General features: G+C 34.9%; 2 protein-coding genes across 2 annotated transcripts in view; one reads left to right on the plus strand and one right to left on the minus strand.

Moving 5' to 3' along the window:
* LOC127836874 (neurotrimin-like) overlaps positions 1-835 on the plus strand; it is an 18,085-nt gene extending 17,250 nt beyond the window's left edge. Inside the window, exon 9 of the mRNA XM_052363521.1 lies at positions 221-835. Coding sequence (XP_052219481.1) covers positions 221-238 — 18 coding nt within the window. The 3' untranslated portion in view covers positions 239-835. The remainder of the gene's footprint in view (positions 1-220) is intronic.
* A 3,034-nt stretch (positions 836-3,869) lies between these two features.
* On the minus strand, positions 3,870-18,520 carry LOC127839572 (uncharacterized). The gene is made up of 5 exons (XM_052367962.1): positions 18,321-18,520; positions 9,491-9,621; positions 7,364-7,528; positions 4,612-4,658; positions 3,870-4,160 (listed from the first exon to the last, which is right to left on the minus strand). Exons 1-5 carry the CDS (start codon positions 18,518-18,520, stop codon positions 4,104-4,106), a joined length of 600 nt encoding a protein of 199 aa, XP_052223922.1. The 3' UTR covers positions 3,870-4,103.
* Between the last annotated feature and the right edge of the window lie 2,929 nt (positions 18,521-21,449).

Here is a 21,449-nt window from a genome sequence, read left to right on the forward strand (position 1 = left end):
TGATTTATTTAAGATCCCGGGATAATTTATATGCCTGTATACATTGATAATGGTGAATAGTATTACATCGATATACATATATATTGAATTGTGGGTGGTTTTAATATTGAGTGCATGTGTTTTGTATTGTGCTTACATGTTTTCTTAAGAACATAACATAAAGATTCAAGATTTATAGAATCAGGCTGAATTTATGTGTTTTGATTTTAATTTTTTTCAGAGACAGCCATGGGCGTAATATACTACAATTTAAAGAGGAAATATTTCAAATTCACGTGTGAATAGTGTTCGTCTACTTTATTGACATGAACGAAAAGAAAACAACCGTAGACTATTGGAAATGTACTGAAACACCTATACAAGTAATAATTAAAAAAAACTGAAATATAATTTATGATTTCTATGTAATAATGTATAATGTTTATGATCATGTTGATTTATAAATAGAGATATTGACACAATCATGTAACCGCACACATTTTTAAATCAATGTTAAGATGATACTTTTTTATATAGCCTTTTTAGAGACAGCACATCTATGAACAAATATGACATTTAAGTTTAGTTTAACATTTTGAAGATTTCCACTTTACCGTTTAATTAACCGTTTACAATTAGAATAAAGCCGTTTAATTTTTGTAACGTGTTGCATCCTTACTTGTAAAACATGACCTTGTTAAATTTATTGTATTCTCTGTTTCAACACTTTTCTAAATAATTTTCTTTTCTGCTTACCGCTTTCTTCTTTCATGATTATTGTGGTGTATAAAAACGACACGCCATCTTGTGCAAATGTATAAAGAATTAACTAAAATAAAAGTTGTTAAGCAATAAATAGGTGTCTTGTATATTTGTTACGAGTGCTACGGGATTTTTGCATTGTTGCATTTGTCATCCCCCGCAAAAGATTTGTCAGATAGTTCACGGGTCGGATTCATAAAGATTAGACGGCCCGTTCCAGAGGCGATTCTGCGTTTTTCAGTGACCGATGTTAAGCGCTGAGTACACTGTCTCTCGGTTATACGTCTCATTCGGAAGACGAGTTAAACGACAAGTGTTGAGCCGGGGATTAAACCTGCGAATCCAGGGTTCTGGCACCTGTGTTTGAACACTTGATCCGCACAATGCTTGAGTTGAAAAATAATTGATTTATATTTATTAGCTAACAGATAAAAGGACCATGAACCTTTTTCAGTTCAATTCTTGGATTTACCAATCAAGGGTTTATATGTTTCATAGTAAACAAAAAAGATTACTATGGGCCCTAAGGCGCTCACATCAGACCCAATGCTTAACAATTCTGATAAATTGGTGTTCATAAGAGTTAACGTTTTTTATGAAACATAAATATGTATTTTCTATGCACTTTTAATGTTTAAATTTAGCTGAGATATCACAAACCAAATTTTCTGATCAAGTCCCATGACGTTTTGACTTAAAATGTGCCTTCTAAATTGTTAACGGGCATTTTAAATTAGACCAAGTCACCTTTAAACTTAGTTAGTCAGCCAATCAAATTGTTCCACATGGTCGTTCATGGTGATCTTTATACAAAGGGAAGTAATCATCAACAAAAGAGGAGAGAATTTTAGCTATCTCGAGAGCCCGACTTAGCTATCTCGTGGACACGAGCTAGTCAGCCAATCAAATTGTACCATATGGTCGTTTTATGGTGGTCTTTATACAAATGGAAGTAATCATCACAGTAAAAGCCCTCTTTGGCCAGCTAAACATATGCGTACATAATATTAGTACATGTTACGCAAAATTTGATTGGCTGACTAACTCGTGGCCACTAGTTAGCTAAGTCGAGATCTCAAGATAGCTAAAAATCTTTCCTCTTTTGTTCAATGCACCCTCAATTTTAACTGCACCGCTTTTTTTAAATTGCACTCCTCTTTTATTTAGTTTTGCATTCTTCTTTTTCTATCTCGTGGCCTCGACTTAGTAACTCGAGGCCACGACATAGCTAACCCGTGGCCACGAGATAGTAAGTCATTGCCACGTGATAGATAAAAAGAGGAGTGCAACTTTAAAAAAAGAGGAGTTAATGTCACATCTATGCCACCGTAGGAAATAACAAACCTCTTTACAAGAGTGTGACTCGACTTTTATTTGATTTAGATCACTACTGGTGGTAATAATGTGGAGCTTAATTGTATTTTTTACGTTTTTTAACCTTTAACAATAGTGAATAATACAAATAATTTGAAAGGCAAGTATTGCAATGCTCAGATACAAATTACAACATGTGCGTTATTTATAAATATTTATGAAATTCAATAATAACGAATTGTATAATGTGTTTGATCTACAAGTGTTTGCAGACGACATGGTTGTGATATGTAAAACGCCGAGAAACCTACGCATTATATTGTAACGTATGGGGTCTTCAAATAAACGTTCTGAAAACCAAAATTCTATTCCGTAAACAAGGAACTTCCAAACATAATGAGATGTGGAAGTATTGGCGTGATGATATATAAACTTAAAACGACTTAATATTTCTGGGTGTTACACTTAATTATACAGGGAATTTCAATCTTAATACTTACACTTCGCGTGGTAATGACATAAAAGCACTTACCATATTCTTATCAAATCTGAAAAACTATGATTGTAAACCAAATGTCGCTTTACCGTTTTTTTATGCGTTTGTAGTCTTCAAATATTACATACGCGTGGTTTCAAAGTATAGCCAATAGAGAGTTGAGCAATTGTACCTAATATTCTGTAAAGCTGTTCTTGGTGTAGGAAACTCGCAATTAAATGGAGATGTTTAGGGCGAACTAGGTAGGTACCCGTTATATATTAACATATATGTGCGTATAGTAAACTATTGGTTTAAAATAACTAAAATTGACAATAGTTGAATACAATTTATAGTTTAATATGATATGCCTGACTTAAAGGACAATACATTGAACTGTTTCATAAAGGTTAGGTACTATATATATCAATACTGATTGAGTTATGTGCTGTTTAATAACGCACAAATCTATGAGGCTATTTTTGTGTTTTCGTTTATACGACGAGTTATCGACGAATACTAACAAGATACTAACAAGAGTACAAACGCGATATTAATAATAATTGGGTACTTATTGTATATAAAGCACTAAAAACAACATTTTCTCTTGAATCATATTTGGACCGATTGTGTTAAGAAATTTAAAAAGAGCGATTATGAAATTACGCTTCTGTGCAAACCTCTTCAAACTGGTTGATAGGATATAATGGAAAGGACTTTGCGACTTTGCCAATCATGGAACAGCAATGAAGTGATTAGTGAAGGATTAATTCCACTTTGTGTTGACATGTTCAAGCTTTGCACAGATTAGACAAAACTACATTAAAACTTAATATAGAGTCAGACATAGCATGTTAAAACTCACCCAACTTTTATCTCAACAACATAATAGTTAAGTGTTCAGGATAAGCAAGTTCGTATCAAAGACATTTTATATTCGCAAACTGTATACTCATGGTAATGTATAATTGTGTAATATGTATAACTTAATGTGAAATGTTGTAGTTGACCATGTTTTGTAGCTATTCTATGCGGATATAGTGTTTGCATACCCATTATGAATACTTATACATGTAATTATGTAGTGTGTTCCCAATTAAATATTACGTGATTGGGATTCATATTGCATTAGTGTGTGTTTCTTAAAAAATACTGTAATGTCTTATTTATTGCAACGACATACTAAAGCAGTTCCACATATATCTAGACAATTTGTAAAGATATGAAATTAAACCAGTTCATGTTTAAATATCTGTAAACTTCATCCATTACTAGATTGTACTATTTCTGGAAAACGGCATAAAACAAAATACACATTCAGGATAAATATGGAGATAAATTAAAATTGATCCTGTTTATTGAGAAAAAATATTAGACTTTTTTTATTTTGATGACAGATACATTGCAATTGATTCCATGTCATATTAATATACATGTAATACATACAAGCATCTGTTGAAATGAAACAAGAGAAACTCTGTGGATCAAAGATGTATTACCGAACACACAAATTAACCAAGAGCTTATACAAATAAGACGGGTTTTAGTGCCGAATGTACAACAGCGACGTTGTTTAGTGACAGTGTCCCATCTGACCATGGACTCCCATCCATTCGTACTTTTCGAAAAGCTGCAAACAGCAATAAAATACATTGAAGTTGATTTTATAAAGAAATATAAACTCGCTTTTTCTAATTAACATTATTATTATTAACCCATGTATGCCTAGTGGACTCTCACATCCTTCTAAATTGGATCAATTTATTTCCAAAATTAGTGATGTCTAGTATATTCATTTCTATATTTAGAATATTTCTTACAGAAATTTCCTTTAAGCAAACAGTGCAGACCCTGATGAGACGCCGCATCATGCGGCGTCTCATCTGGGTCTACGCTGTTTGCCAAGGCCTTTTTTCTAGACACTATGCATAAATGGGTTAAAGTGTCATGTAAGAAGTTCTGTCTAAATAATGTGTAATTTCATTCCTGCAACAGTTAGTTTGAAGTAAACAAATCTAAACCATTCATTTAAAATTTACCTTTGAAATGCTATAAAATAACAGTATGATATATGTACTTACATGAACCCAATATACGACAAATTCAGTTTTATCCACTTGACCGTCAGCTGAAAAGTAAGTCATAACATTGAACCTTCCTAGCGAATTAGTGGCTATGGCGTTCGTGTACGAACATTGGAATATTTAAAATAACTACCTCAGCCACACAATTCTTTATGTAGAACATTATGTTAAGGACATTATCATACGTCAGCCTGTTAACATTCAAACGCTGGGCGTAGTTTTTTGTGTTCTAAGTCTATTCTATATCCTACAATTTAAGAATCGGTTGACGACTACGAGCCGGGGTCGATTGCTGGCAAATCAGTCAGTGCCCTTCCAAGCGGCAGACATAAATGAAAAGAATCTGGAGAGAAAATATCTTGCTGGCCCTTAATCGAGACACTATTTTAAACAAACTGTTATCACCATAGTTTACGGCTTTGTTTGGTGGATGTGGGCTTAGTTGTGTGCAAACAGACACCTTTTGATAATACGTGTCTATGCGTGCAGTACATTTTTATTGAAAGTTCCAGAAATTTCCCATCGGGCCATCGCCCCAAGAATACGTTTTAGCTGATTGACGTGCGAGATGTATGACCCTTTACAGAGGCGATCCTGTCTTTTGTTAGAAGTATGAATCGCAGAGTGCACTGCACTTCGGTTAAACATATATTAGTTTAAAAAAACTGTTTTAAGAAAGAAATTCATGTTTAGTTAAAAATGTTTTAACATAAGAGAAAATGTCATATAAATGTATTATAAAACAAAAATAGATCGAAAATAAGTTCCGAACAATTTAAGTATTACAAAATAATTATTTAACTACATTTAAAAATGAGTAGTGTATTTACCGAATCCTTGTGGGTTTATCACATGTCACATGTTTATTTTTTTTAATTAGTTTAAATGAATCGTTCTTTAAACAGATGTTTGTTTTGTATTTACTTCAAACGTATGATTTTATTGTAAATGTATGCCAATGACGATGATCTGTATACACTTAAATGTAATTTAACTGTTCTGTTATATTCTGTTCTCATACGAAAATAAAGTTAATTAATGTATGTTAGGGCGGAGCAGGAGATCGAACCTGAGACTCATTGAACCTGTTTGACACCACTTGACAACGATTTGTATGTCGGTGGAAAAAGTAAGACGCAAACAGTATGAAAAAAGGTAACAGAGGATATGCCTTGCAATGTTTATATAAGGCTTTGGATTTGCGCTAAAAGGTGATGAATATTAATCTACAAGATATATACGGGTTCTGAGCCTAGCTCGTATACTGATCCAAGCCACATTACACAAAACGTTATACATACAAATGGACCGTGTTCTGTGAAAAAGAAATTTAATGCATGTTCGTAAAATGTCGTCCCAGATTAGCCTTGTATGCTATTTTTTGTTAAAAGAAAGTATCTTGTTAGCAAACATTTATTTTCGCTGTTCGCTAGTTAGATTGATCTAGGACGACACTACGCACATGCATTAACCATCCACCCCCCCCCCCCACCTTTCACAGAGCGTGATTTAAATATTATTGAAATTTAATCTGATTTTAATTCGTCATTTTCTATTTATCTTTCTTTTTTGACAGCATTAATAAAATAATGGATAATTTTGATAACATTTTGCGCTTAAGATCATCAAATGGAAAAGACTACAAGCAAATACTCCGATCTAGAAGGACCATCATTTGTAAATGCAAAGGTTATCGTTAGATGGCTCATTTCTTCGAGGAGTTTGAGTGCACACGTGTCTACTCTGATGATTACGGTCAAAAATCTATTAATATACAGGCATAGCATGCTGAAATCAGGTTTAATCAGGTGGATTCAGGCAAAGAATTGTCCAGACAACCATACATCTAGCTTGGTATAAACATATCTAGTCGGATAAATGTTGGTATAATTTTCTGAACACAATCATAGATAGTTGAATCCCGGCATAGCCTGAATAATACCTTCTATTGTACTCACATGTCTTGTCGTTTAAATACAGCCGTAGTCTGAGAAACATGAGCTTATACCGTTGAAAATTCTGTCTTATTTAATGAAAACGTGTTTTCGAAGGCGAATGCGGTCCAGACGAAGGTTTTTAAGGCTTTGGATGCTGATTGCGGATGTGTTATATAATTGAGCCTCTCTATTTGAAAACGGGGCATAAAGCATGTGCGTAAAGTGTCGAACCGCAAAATCATGTACAGTCCGCATGGGTTAATTAGCGATGAAACTAAACGCCTGAAAAGAATTTTTACTAGAAAGAGACGTCCTTTAAACAAAAAATAAAGTAAACGCGGATAGTGTCGTACCTAGTTAGCATGTGAAGACTGCATATCCTGATCTTCGGCGAAACTAAACACTTGCGTTAAGCCTCGTTTTCACAAAACGAGGGTCAATTCTCAGCTGATGAATACTTGGTTGATGATACGAATTACTTACAATAGGAGTCCATCATGTTAATGCATGTGCGTAAGGCATGTGCAATCCGTACAGGCTAAACAGGGACGACTTGATGGAATAATTCGTTTAAATTAAGTCTCTTCAAAACGAAAGTCTCGTCAAGGCGGAAATTGTTGTCAGTGATTAGTTTGTGCGGACTACAATCTTGGTCGACAATTAACGCACATACATTAAGCCCAGTTTTCTCGGAATGAAGTTCTATATACTGAACCAAATGACTTACAGTTTGAGTCCATCTATACGCAAATGCATTTAGCCCAGTTTTCCTAGAACGCAGTTCTGTGTAAAAATACGTGTGAAAGGCTTACCGTTGGAGTCCATCTTGAGATGGAATGCCTCGTAGTCGTGCTTGTCTAGGTGGTGGTCCCCGTCCACGTCATAGTCGTCATACAGGTAGTTGCTCAGCTGGTACAGGTCCGGGTCCGTGCCGCAGATGCGCATCGTGTACTCGTTTCGCGTCTCACTGCCGTCGCCTGGCAACATGAATGAAGGTGTCGGGATTATGGCTCGTAATCAGCAAATAACGCATAGACTTATGTGCAAGATTAAATAATACACTTAAAATTGGAATATACAAGAATTACTTCTATTTTGGGTCAAACTTGGAATAAATATCCTTTATCTGAATCATTCTTCATGTAGAATATTTTCTTAATTGCATAATTACCAGAAGTAGCCTATATATTCAAATGCTGGATAAATTGTTCTTGGTTCTAAATCTATTCTTTATTTAAGTTGCGTTCTGAGAAAACTATGCAAAATGCATGTGCGTAAAGTGTCGTCCCAGATTAGCCCGTGCACTCCGCACAGGCTAAGCAGGGACGACACTTTCCGCTTTCATGACATATCTCGTTTGAGGTCTCTTCTTAGCAAAAATCCAATTAAGGCGGAAAGTGTTGTCCCTGATTAGCCTGTGCGGACTGCACAGGCTAATCTGGTACGACACTTTACGCACAGGCATGAAGCTCAATTTTGTCAGAACAAGGCTCATTTTTAAGTCTAAAAATGGCTTGGTGAATACCGGCTCAGAAAAGAAGCACAAGAAAGTATTGATATAAATAAGACATACTAGAGTCCATATTCGGGATCTATCGTAGGTTTAGTTATAACCCATTTGAGCTGTGCTCTGTGAAAAGGGGTTTTAATGCATGTGCGTAAAGTGTCGTCCCAAATTAGCCTGTGTAGTCCGCACAGGCTAATCAGGGACGACACTTTCCGCTTTTGTGATAGTTTCTGTTTAAAGAGTCTCTTCGTAGCAAAAATCAAGTTTATGCGGAAAGTGTCGTCCCTGATTAGCCGGTGCAGAGTGCACAGGCTAATCTGGGACGATACTATACGCACATTAATTACACCTCTTTATCACATAGCATACCCATAATGTTTAGCTCGAATGCATCGAAAGCATGGGGCTTATTAAAACGCCGTCTATCCCGTACCCAGGATATAACTAGTATTTGGTGTCTTTGAGGGAGACCGAAAGAACGTTTTCAGAGCGGGGCTCGAACCCGTGACCTCCCGTTCGCTATGTCGACACCATATCCACATCGCCACAAAGACCTGAATTTAGGTGTGGGGGATCAGAAAAATAAAACCAATAAGACATATTATAATACATATTCTGGGTCTATTGTAGTTATGTAATGAAAGATGCGTGTGCCGCTGGTGCCGTTGTCAAAGACAAACTATGAAATATATATGTTCTCTAGTATACAAATAGAAGCAATTCTATCATCGGCGTCGTATCCGTACAAGAAAGCATAGCGAAGTTGAAGTCATACAATTAGCGCCGTCAAACTAAGTTAAACCTTAATCTTTAGATGGACCGTTCCCAGTGCGGTGCCTATAGCTTTACAATTTTTGGTCAAAGACCCCAAAAGTACTGGTTCTATCTAGAACACGGACTCGAGAGCGTTTCCATAAGCCTTAGGCTTTCTGTGCAATCCAGGTAAGATAAAAAGGTTACAAAATTGTTTAGGTATAATGTTTTTCTGTTTGTTTTAGCAAAGCAAATCGGCCGCTTGCCTATCATAAAATATACTTGAGGTTGATAGGAATTTCTCCTCCGATAATGTTTCATGGGATTGTTAATACATTTATTAAATAAGCCTCGTCATGCTAAAATGGATGTTATGTCATGTGCAAACAGCGGCCTGGTCTGGAGCTATTCTGTCCGATCATGACAACCGTAAAACCGGGGATTTTTTAGCGGAAAGCGTAGCCCCTGAACAGAATGCGCATGCTGGTCTGGAGCTACGCTGTACGCATATAGCATTTAACCCATTTTCGCATAACGCGGCTTATTTAATAAATGAATTACGAAACTCAAGAAAAATTATCAACAGAGATTCTTTCTCATGTTCCTTTCGTATATTATAAAAGGCAGAAAAAAACGATTTCGAGTTGCTGTTCAATACAACGCAAAACATATCATAAACCGTTGGCGTCGTATTTGTCGAAGACTGCGTCTATCTCCGCGATGGTCATGATGCCGTCTTGGTTCAGGTCCTCCGTGAGAAACATCTGCTCGGCGGTCCGGTTGTATGGCTTCAGTCCATTCATGTCGTACCTACAAGGGAAAACGCCTGGTACAAAAATATACATGTGTGTGTTGTTCTGAGAAAACTGGGCTTCATTCATGTGCGTAAAGTGTCGTTCCAGGCTAATCAGGGACAACACTTTCCGCTTTATGGCATTTTTAGTTTCAAAGAAGTCCCTCCTTACCGAAAATCAATTTTGAGCGGAAAGTGTCGACCCTGATTAGCCTGTGTGGGCTGCACAGGCTAATCTGGGACGACACTTTACGCACATAAATTAAGCCCAGTTTTCTCAGAACACGACACATATGAGCCTCGTTCTGGGAAAACTGTGTGAAATTCCTTCTCATGTTACAACAAGCGATGTGTTTGTGAAACATTATGTCCCCATATATTTGACCTTTGACCTCGAAGGATGACCTTGACCTTTCACCACTCAAAATGTGCAGCTGCTTGAGATACACATGCATGTCAAACATCGAGTTGCTATCTTCAATATTGCAAAAGCGTACATTAAATGAGCGATTTTGACACATATATTTGACTTTTGACCTGGAAGGATGACCTTGACCTTAACTTTTCACCACTCAAAATGTGTAGCTCCATGAGATAGGATTTAGGATTTATTTCCAAATACATCGGGGCAGAAATGCCCATGAGTACACAAAAGTATACAAAAGATGTTCTACACATATCAAAGTCAAGGTCATAATAAAAACATGCATATTGTTACACAATGTTATGAAGTACAATATATTCTCTATGAAAATACAAAGGCATATGAGCAAGTGAAATGTTTTACAATCCAATAATAAAGCATTTGTTATATAATACGTAGTACAGAATAATACATGTACTGAGGGAAATTTAACATAATGTAGATGTTTATTCAGGAAAAGAGGCAATATGCCTCATGTAACACATGACAAAGAAGCATATAACCGGTTAATGGTGAGATATGTTGCATCGCGTTAGATATCTGTTAGATATATGCTGATGCATCAGCATGTAGTTTTGATTGTGAAAATACAATAAAAGATAAATAGATAAGTAAACGTTTGGAAGCAATGGGAGGAAAATGTATAACAAAAATTAATATAACGTGTATATGTCTTAGGCCAGGGTTATTGGGTCATTTCGGAGAAAAATGTAAGTTCTATTCTAATGAAATGTAACTAGAGTTTATATATTAAAAAGTGTAAATTTAGATATGAACGTTATATTTAGTATATATTTGAGACACAAAGGTGAGTTAACACAAAAATGGATATTAGATCTAGGTAGCCTTTTTTTTGGTGTGGGGGTGAAATTGTATATTCCTTGTTAGACAACCAAAAATATAGAAAAACTCACGTAGGCGTGCCAAAGTGTTTGATTTCAGGTACATGTACATATCAGGTGCATTTATCAGTAAAAGTTATTTACATATATATTTACATATATGTTTAACAGTTTACAAAATAACATTTGTTATACACACACACACACACACGCACGCACGCACGCACGCACGCACGCACGCACGCACACACATTTGGTATCATATAACATTTTTACAGCCTTGGTAATGTAATTGGTGCATGTGTATTTTGCAATTGATGTTGGTGTTGTGTAGCCTTTCATATCCAAGCTCATAACGATTTTACTATCAGATATATTAACGCGTGTTTCCGTTACACAATCGATTTAAAAGTGGAGCAATGTGTCTGGAAATAATCGGATTAACTAACGTCGTGAATACAGTTAAATGGATTTTATCATGGTAAGTCAACGTTGTAAGTGTGGTACAGTTTTACAAGCTTGACAACCTAACCCGAAATCAAAACGTTAGGTTGAAGTGAAGAAATAAGAAAATTAATTAGGCAAAAACATCGAGCATGGGAAAAGTACATGAAACATAACAACGAAGAAAACTACAAAATATATACAAGGACTAGAAACAAAGTGAAATCAATAGTAGCAAAGGAGCGTAAAAAATACGAAAAGGAAATAGCGGAGACATCCAAATCAAACTGTAAAAATTTCTGGTCATATATAAACTCAAAAAGGAAAACGCGTAGTGGTATATCGGAATTACACGAAATGAAAGATGGGAAGTTATTTATAGCTAATAGTGACCAAGATAAAGCAGACGTTCTAGCAACATTCTTTACTAGTGTATTCACACAAGAAACTGATGAAAACTTTGATAAAATGGAGAACATTATCTTTGAGAGTCTGTCAAGTGACGATGAATTTAAACCAGAGGAAGTGAAAACCCTATTAAACGAACTCGACACATCTAAGTCTCCAGGTCCAGACCAAGTTCACCCAATTGTTTTGTCAAAACTGTCAGACATAATCCAAATACCTATGTGCCATATATTCAACAGCTCTTTTAAGTCGGGTATTGTGCCTAATGAATGGAAAATTGGACAAATTACAGCATTATTCAAAAAGGGAGATAAAAAATTAGCCTCGAACTATAGACCAGTCAGTCTCACTAGCGTAATCTGCAAACTGATGGAAAAATTAATTCGTAAACGGATAGTTGATCATATGAACTCTAATGATTTATTCAGTGATAAGCAGTTTGGATTTATTGGAGCCCGATCAACCAACCTACAGTTACTCAGGGTTATGGACCACTGGACTAGTATACTAGATCAAGGAGGCGAAATTGATACAATTTACACAGATTTCATGAAAGCATTCGATAAGGTCCCACACAAAAGATTAATATACAAATTGGAAAAATATGGCATCAGCAAACAAACATGTAAATGGGTACAGAACTTCTTAACCGATCGTAAACAAAGGGTACAAGTCTATGGGAGCTACTCACAATGGCACGTTGTCACCAGCGGCATTCCTCAGGGTTCCGTACTAGGACCGATCCTATTTGTGGTGTTCATAAATGACTTACCAAAATGTGTGAACTCTAGTGTTCTTATGTTTGCGGACGATACAAAAATATACCGTGAGATTTCGACTAAAAATGATCAGTTAATTCTCCAAGATGATTTGAATAAACTTTTTGAATGGAGCAACAAATGGCTGTTAAAGTTTCACCCAGACAAGTGCAAAATACTACAAATTTCAACAAAACCCCCAGAAATAAGATCATATACTATGCCCAAGTATGAAGGAGGCCTCGTTTCTCTAGAAAGAGTTGAAAATGAAAAAGATGTTGGTGTAACAATAAACTCAAAATTAAAATTTGATGAACACATACAAAACCAAGTAAATAAAGCCAACAAAATGATGGGATTAATAAGACGTTCATTTAAATTTCTAGATTTTAGAAGCTTCAGATTATTATTCAAGTCCATTGTAAGACCACATCTGGAATATGCCAGCAGTGTATGGAGTCCATCAAAAATTAAAGACATTGATAGCATTGAAAACGTCCAACGTAGAGCAACCAAAATGTTACCCAAACTAAAGGATAAATCATACGAGGAAAGACTTAAATTGATTAAACTACCCACTTTGAAATTTCGCAGACTACGAGGGGATATGATTGAAACATACAAGATCTTGAACAATATCTATGACAAAAGAACAACAGTTGGAATTTTTACTTTGAACACAAATACAAATAGAGGTCATCCACTTAAACTTTTAAAACAAAGGTGTGCACGCGACATTCGCAAGAACTTTTTCTCCAATCGCATTGTAAACATATGGAATAATTTACCAAGTGCTGTCGTCACATCCAAGAACACGGATACTTTTAAAAGACGCCTAGATAAATATTGGATAAACCACCCAATGGTGTACGATCATAACTGTGACTATAATGAAATAACCGGAAGCAAAACACCGAGACTATTAAATAGCGATGACGAAGAAGAGGCCACTACAGAGGTCCAAAAGACCTGCGGTGGTAAACCACCTAAGGTAACCTAAGGTAAGCGCATGTGTAAAGACTAAAGTTGACCAACTTTTATTTAATAAGTGTGTAATTCTGCTCATGACTCATGTTTGTCGAGTAACCTAATTCAAGCAATTAGGTTACTACACATGATAGAACTCTATCTATTGAGTGGCTTGATATGTGATGGCCAATTCATCATGCTAAAAAACTTTTTTATGAAGATTTAAAAGTTACACATTTAGACAATTAGAGCACACATTTATCGAATGTTATGTGGTAAACAAATGCATTGTATTTGCGTTCACAAAATAAGTACACCTTACACATTTTGCACATTTTGTAAGTTTTAGTAACAACATAGAATAAAATAGCATGTTATATGATGGACAACTATTATACACTTAGATACATACATGTACATGTACATAAAAATGAGCAATATATATATACTGGCTTACATGTAAATAAAATATGACGTTTACTAATGACGTTTATTTGATTCTTATGTTTGCAATACACCTAATAAACATAATTGTATGTTATGTTGTATCTATTTGTAATACCAGTTTTTTTGTCTATTTCAGGTACCACTACTGTTTCTTGACACAAATTGTTTTTCTACCAATTTGGTTAAAAAATAGTGGTGTGTGTTTTCTTCGGTATTGTAATAAGAGGCTGAGAAAAACATAGAAAAGATGGATTGCCATCTATGATATGTGTTAGGTGAGCGTGTGAGAGGTATGTATTTTTAGTACTGTTTAATTATTCATAATATGTATAGTATGTATTTCTCAATTCGAAAGCTTTTTTAACAAAAATTGCAAGATTTCTATTTATTTTACTATTATTGCACTGAAGAAGTTCGATAAATTTTGGTACGTTTGGTCTGACATAGTAATATTTGTTAATGTATGTTTTTCTTAATTCAGTGTAAAGTTGGCATTCCAATAAAAGATGGAATTCGTCCTCTAACTTATGACATATACAACATGTTCTATTTTCACGTGGAGTAGGTATTGGTTTTTTCCATCTACCAGCTTCTATTTCTAAATTATGTGCAGACATTCTTAATCTTGATAATGCAATCCTACAACTGTCTATATTAACCTGGTATAAATATGGCTGTAACCTAAAAATAGAATACATAGTATATGAACTAGATCGTGTTGACTCGTTTAATTCATTTATCCAATTTTGTAAAAATACATCTCTGATTCTTTCTTTAAACGCGAGAAGAAACATATCTATGTCCCCAACACCTTGATATATCCACGCATGGAAAAAACCAATAGATTGTAATAAAATCTTAACATTATATGCCCATGACTTGGTATCATTATTGTTTTCTACATTTTCTACCATGGTATTATATACTATTTTTGCATATTTAATTGGTTCCATTTGTAATATTTTAAACCAGTATTTTATGACATTTATATAAAATTATTTTTCAATGGGGTTCTGCCCAGTTCCCCGTATACAAAATTATTTTGTGTTTGAGGCCTTACACCGAGTAGTTCTTTGCAAAATTTAAATGTATTCTTTCTATTTGTATGATATTTTTGTTTAGCCCCCAAACCTCTGATCCGTAACTTAAGACTGGTGCAATTAATTTGTCGAACAAATCTAACTTGTGACTTATTGACATTGTGGGAAATCTTGTAAAACAACTTTTTAACTTAAAAATAGCTTTCATAGCTTGGCCTGTCAGTGAAATAAACGTGCCATTAAAAGAGCCCCCCGTTGTAAAGACAATCCCAAGATAAGTAAAATGTTGAACAATTTCTATATTTTTCTCCATATATGTAAAAATAATGTTTTTTTCTTAGTGTACCTTTTCTAAAAATCATAATCTTAGTCTTAGCAGTATTTACACATAGCTTCCATTTTTCACAGTAAGCTTCTAACAAGTGTAATCCGTTTTGAAGTCCAGTTTCAGTCTCTGATAGTAGTACGATATCATCTGCATATAACAGCAAAAATAATTTTAAGGTACCTATATCTAGCCCTCTGAAGTCATGTGATATAAAATATTCTTCAATGTCGTTAAGGTACATTGAAAATAGAAATGGTGAGAGCGATTCACCTTGTCTTACACCAAGAAAGCATTCAAAATCTTCACTGAGCTGGTTATTATTTTTTACTTTCGATCTGACGGTAATATACATCGCTTTAATTATATCTAGCATTTTCCCTCTAACCCCAAATTTTATTAATTTAAACCAAATAACATCCCTAACCAGGTAATCAAATGCCTTTGTAAAATCGACAAAAGCTGTATATAATTTCTTACCATTGTTTATCAGATGCATAATAGCACTATGTAGTACAAAAATATTGTCTACTGTTCCCATTTTCCCTCTAAAACCTGCCTGTGCTTCGATATATACATGATATTTCTCTGCCCAAATATTTAACCTATTATTAAGAAGTTTTGTAAACAGTTTTCCGAAAGTGCTTAGTAACGTAATGCCCCTATAATTTTCTGGTAAAGATGCGTCCCCCTTTTTATAAATCGGCACTATATGCCCTTCCGCCCATTTATCTGGAAAATGACTAGCGTTAAACAATTTATTAAACAGCGTGTGCAGAACATTAATAAATGATACATTTTGCACTCCGTATTTAAAAAATTCATTTAAAAGTTGATCTGGTCCAGCGGACTTGCCATTATTTAAAGTTGCACATGCCTTTTTAATTTCCTCTACACTTATGGGGCTATTCAGTTCATCGAACATCACCTGTAGTTCTCCGTTTAAATATCTTTCATTGAAGTATAAAATATCTTCGTCTGGTTGAAAAAACACAGATTGGGGATCATTTACAGATTTAAAATATTCAAAAAAATGTTGAGTACTTATGGGGCACTTTTCTTGCACAGCGGTTCCTTTCAATAGTTTCCAGTACGATTTAGCATTTTCGAGTTTTGACTTTTCTAATTTTTGAGTTTCATTTTCATCAAAGACAAATTTTTTCTTTCTAACTGTGTTCTTATAAGTATTCCTTGCCTGTACCATTTCCTGCCTTGTTTCTATATTCGGGTGATTCCTATATATATTCAGACATTTATAGTATTTTGATTTAGCATCGTTACAATCTTTATCAAAGTATAATTTGTTTTCGGTATTTTTAAATTGTTTATTTTTATTTATGTTTAATTGTTTTCTAAAAAAAGGACTACAAACACTTTCTACAATATCACAAAATGATTGGAGGTTACAATCCAAATCACAACTACTATTAGATAATTCGATAGTTTCTGTAAGTTCATCAAATTTCCTAGAAATGTTTTCATCTGAGAGAGCATAAAAATATGCATCTTCCTTATTGGAATCCCATTTATATTTGTAAGGTACACATTTTTCATTATTTTCAACAACAATGGCATTTTCATCATCAACAACAGCATTTATGCTAAAAGTTATTGCACAATGATCAGAAAGAATGTTAGGGTCTTGTACTTCGAAATTATTCACATGTTTAAACAAAGTCGGTTTACATAACACATAATCAACAACACTACACCCTTGAGTACTTACAAATGTGAATTTCCCAATATTTCTATCAACACCACATCTCCCATTTAATATTCTCAATCCTGTTGATTTACAAAAATCTAATAAATTCTTGCCATGTTCATTAACACATTTATCCTGGCTTATTCTTGGTAATTCGACATCAAAAGTATATCCATCAGGTAAGATATTTGATACAAAAGAATTTTCATTTTCAACATAATCGGCTTTCCCCGCTACTCTTGCATTTAGATCTCCAGTAACAATAAAATTTAAGTCATTTCCATACATTGATTCAAATTTAATCATATCATCAGTAATTATTTCAAAGATATTATTTTCGCTTAGTAAAAATCTGCTACTCCCATGAGGGACATTATATGTAAGACATAGTAAAATATCTCTTTCTAGATTGAACAAATTCCCTTTTATTTTTATCCATATAATACAATCATCAGAATTTTTTACAAAGTCAACATGCCTCTTTAAAGAATCATGTATGTAAACAATAACACCTCCGCTGCTCCGTTTTGATCCTACTCGCTTGTCTCTATTTAATATAAATGAGTGAAAGTTTAGAACATCGTAATTGTAAAAATCATTTAGCCATGTTTCCGTAAATAGCAAAATTTTGTGAGACATAAACAGTTTTTGCATTTCTTCATCGTCTAATTTGTTAAAGGTTTTACCCACAAGTCCTTGAACGTTCAGTAAACACATCCTGACCTCGTTTAACCCCTCCCCGCATTCCTAAGTACGTTTCTGATTGGCCGGTATTTCTGCACGCCGCGTGTCCTCGGTGTCGACTTGCTGGGATCCCAGCGAGTAGTCACGTTTTACCTCATCTGACGGGTTTCCTTGTCTATTTTTAGTTTCGCGTTTTGTCATCGTCGCATTTCCACGTGGTTCCGGTTTAGATTTGTTTGTTGACGTGTTCTTGTGTAACTGTTTGTTATCATTGTTAATTTTGTTTTGTGTTGACCTAACCACTTCACTAAAGGACTGATTACGTCCTTCTGTAGCCGATGAATCTGGGCATTGATCCGCACAGGGTTTGTTTTCGATTTTATGTTGCTTTTCTTCATAGGCTGCTGTTTTGTGTGGTTTGTTTACCTCCATGGGGGCGTGGCCTCTGTCACTTTCTTCGCAGCTGTGTTCACTATTTTCGGCTACTTCGAACACTTCTTCATTTTCAGAGTGACTTCTCCGATCAGCTGTTGGGATTGTGCTGTCGACAACTGTGTCATTCGAATAAACACTGTAGTGTTTTCGGTCTTGCCTATTTCTTGTATCAGTAGTGTTATTTCTTAAGTCAGTCGTGGTATTACCCAGTCGGTCCATGTTCAGTGTTTCATACCAGTCTGGGAATTTATCCTTAACCATTTTCCCCTCAACATATAGTCTTGCTGGGTATCGGATCTGCATTTTAAGGCGTCTGCTTCTCGCGTCACGTGCTTCGTGGCTATTGTACAGCTCTGATCGTGCTCTGGCTATTTCTCTGGGGTATTGCCTGTCGATGCCGAACGGTGTTCCTTTCAGTTTATAGGTCTTTTCCATTATGGTTTCTGTGTCGACATAATCCCTGAACCGTATAACCATCGGCCGCTTACTTTCATTGGTTCGTGGGCCCTTTCCTATTCGATGTGCTCGCTCTATATACATCTCACTAGTGTCAATATCTAGTTCATTCTCGATGAAAGCTCGAACTAAGTTTTTTGCATCCCTATGTATATTCTCTGTAAGGCCATATATAACTATATTGTTTCTCATACTCCTTGCTTCAGCGTCAATAGATTTGTATGATAGCGCTTTTGACTGTAAGGCCTGTGTTTTGCATAGATTTTCCATTTTTTGTAGCCTATAGTCTAAGTCCAGGTAACTCTGTTTGATATTTTTCATATCGTTGTTGCATGTGGTTTGCTGGCTTTCGATAGTTCCTATTCTATCATACGTTTTGTTTATTTGTTCAAAAATGCATACAAGTTTTTCATCAGTGCTCATACTCACAAAGGCATCTGTTGAACCGCTGCTTTGTTTTTTCCTCTTTCTGTTGACAGTTTCAAAACCACCAGGCCCGCCATCTTGCCTTTGTTCAAACCGGTTTGTTATGGGAACACTATATTCAAAAGTTAATTTCTCTTCACTCCCTGCCAAACACTCATCTTCCGTCACGACACTTAAGCCATCCATTTTTCCACTAGGTATTTATTTAATTTATTTTAATTTAGTCTCATCATTACACATATATCCTAGAATTTATCACTGTGATATAAACAGCGACTTTTCACCACCGACCTTGACCTTTGACCTATTGACCTAAAAATCAATAGGGGTCATCTGGCAGTCATGATCAATGCCCATATGAAGTTTCATGATCCTAGGCGTAAGCATTCTTGAGTTATTATCCGGAAACCATTTTACTGTTTCAAGTCACTGTGACCTTGACCTTTGACCTAGTGATCGAAAATCAATAGGGGTCATCTGCCAGTCATGATCAATGTACTTATGAAGTTTCATGAACCTAGGTGTAAGTATTGTTGAGTTATCATCCGGAAACCATTTTACGATTTCGAGTAACTGTGACCTTGACCTTTTACCTAGTGACCTGAATAAATGAATTTTTTAAATACGGAGTGCAAAATGTATCATTTATTAATGTTCTGCACACGCTGTTTAATAAATTGTTTAACGCTAGTCATTTTCCAGATAAATGGGCGGAAGGGCATATAGTGCCGATTTATAAAAAGGGGGACGCATCTTTACCAGAAAATTATAGGGGCATTACGTTACTAAGCACTTTCGGAAAACTGTTTACAAAACTTCTTAATAATAGGTTAAATATTTGGGCAGAGAAATATCATGTATATATCGAAGCACAGGCAGGTTTTAGAGGGAAAATGGGAACAGTAGACAATATTTTTGTACTACATAGTGCTATTATGCATCTGATAAACAATGGTAAGAAATTATATACAGCTTTTGTCGATTTTACAAAGGCATTTGATTACCTGGTTAGGGATGTTATTTGGTTTAAATTAATAAAATTTGGGGTTAGAGGGAAAATGCTAGATATAATTAAAGCGATGTATATTACCGTCAGATCGAAAGCACAACGTGCTCATGGTGAGCTTTTGTGATCGTCTTTTGTCCGTCGTGCGTTGTGCGACGTCAACATTTGCCTTGTTTACTCTCTAGAGGCCACATTTAATTCCAATCTTCATGAAATTTGGTCATAATATTGGTTTCAATGATATCTTGGATGTGTTCGAAAATGGTTGCGTTTGCTTGAAAAACATGGCTGCCAAGGGGCGGGGCATTTTTCCTTATTAGGTTATATATGGCTATAGCAAAATCTTGTTAACTATCTAGAGGCCACATTTATTGTCCGATCCTCATTAAACTTTGTCAGAAGATTCATCCCAATGAGATCTTGGACGACTTCGAAAATGATGTCCGTTGGTTGAAAAACATGGCCACCAGGGGGCGGGGCATTTTTCCTCATATGGCTAAAGTAAAACCTTGTTAACACTCTAGAGGCCACATTTATTTTCCTATCTTCATGAAACTTGCTCAGATGATATGTCCCAATGAAATCAAAAATGGTAACCTTGGCTTGAAACATGGCTGCCAAAGGGCGGGGCATTTTTCCTTATATGGCTATAGTTTAATAGTTAAATTTGTTCAGAACATTGGTTTCCTGTGTAGTAAAGTTTGGTTTTATTATGTCAATATTATGTGACATTAACTGTGTTATGTAATTTTTCATAACACAGAATTTTCATAGTTAACATAACTGTTTTAGTCATTAACACTTGTGATAGGTCTTTCAACTAAGAGATAACTGAAAGAAAGACAACATGACCATGATATTGCAGTATTTATGCAGTATTTATCTCCCTTGTTTAACCTGGTTCAGTAATCTATATTTAGTTCTGCGCTGGAATTTGGGAAGATATTGATCATTGATAAATGCACTATTTTGAGGGAAAATTGACTACTCTGCCATTGATCTCTTCTGAACTGTATAAAATAAGCTGTTTGGGCTGATTTAAACACCTCTTGATGCTTTCTTGAAAAGTTAACAGCTCTTAAAAAAGGTTGGAATTTTGAAATAATTAATCTCTAAATTATTTTTAACACCAGCATCAAGACATTTTGGCATTATTTTCTAAATTATCCTTATTATTTAGATTATTTTTATTTATCATTTTCTAAATTAGAAAGACTATATTCTATTTCAATAACTGTAGTATATTTTTCTTATTTTTACATTTGATTCACTGAAGTTTCCTATTCTCCATAAATATTGTTCTTTAGATTAAATAAGAGCTATTTTGTAAACTAGATTTTTGAAGCACTTTCTAGACTAACAGTAACTTATATTTATATCAGGTTTTTTTATACAGATTTTGAATTTCTTTTTACATCCATTAAGGTATTTGCTGTATGTTGTTTATTTTTGTAACGATACTTAGATTCTTTAGAC

Source organism: Dreissena polymorpha, chromosome 7 (assembly GCF_020536995.1).
Source record: "Dreissena polymorpha isolate Duluth1 chromosome 7, UMN_Dpol_1.0, whole genome shotgun sequence".
NCBI lineage: Eukaryota > Metazoa > Mollusca > Bivalvia > Myida > Dreissenidae > Dreissena > Dreissena polymorpha.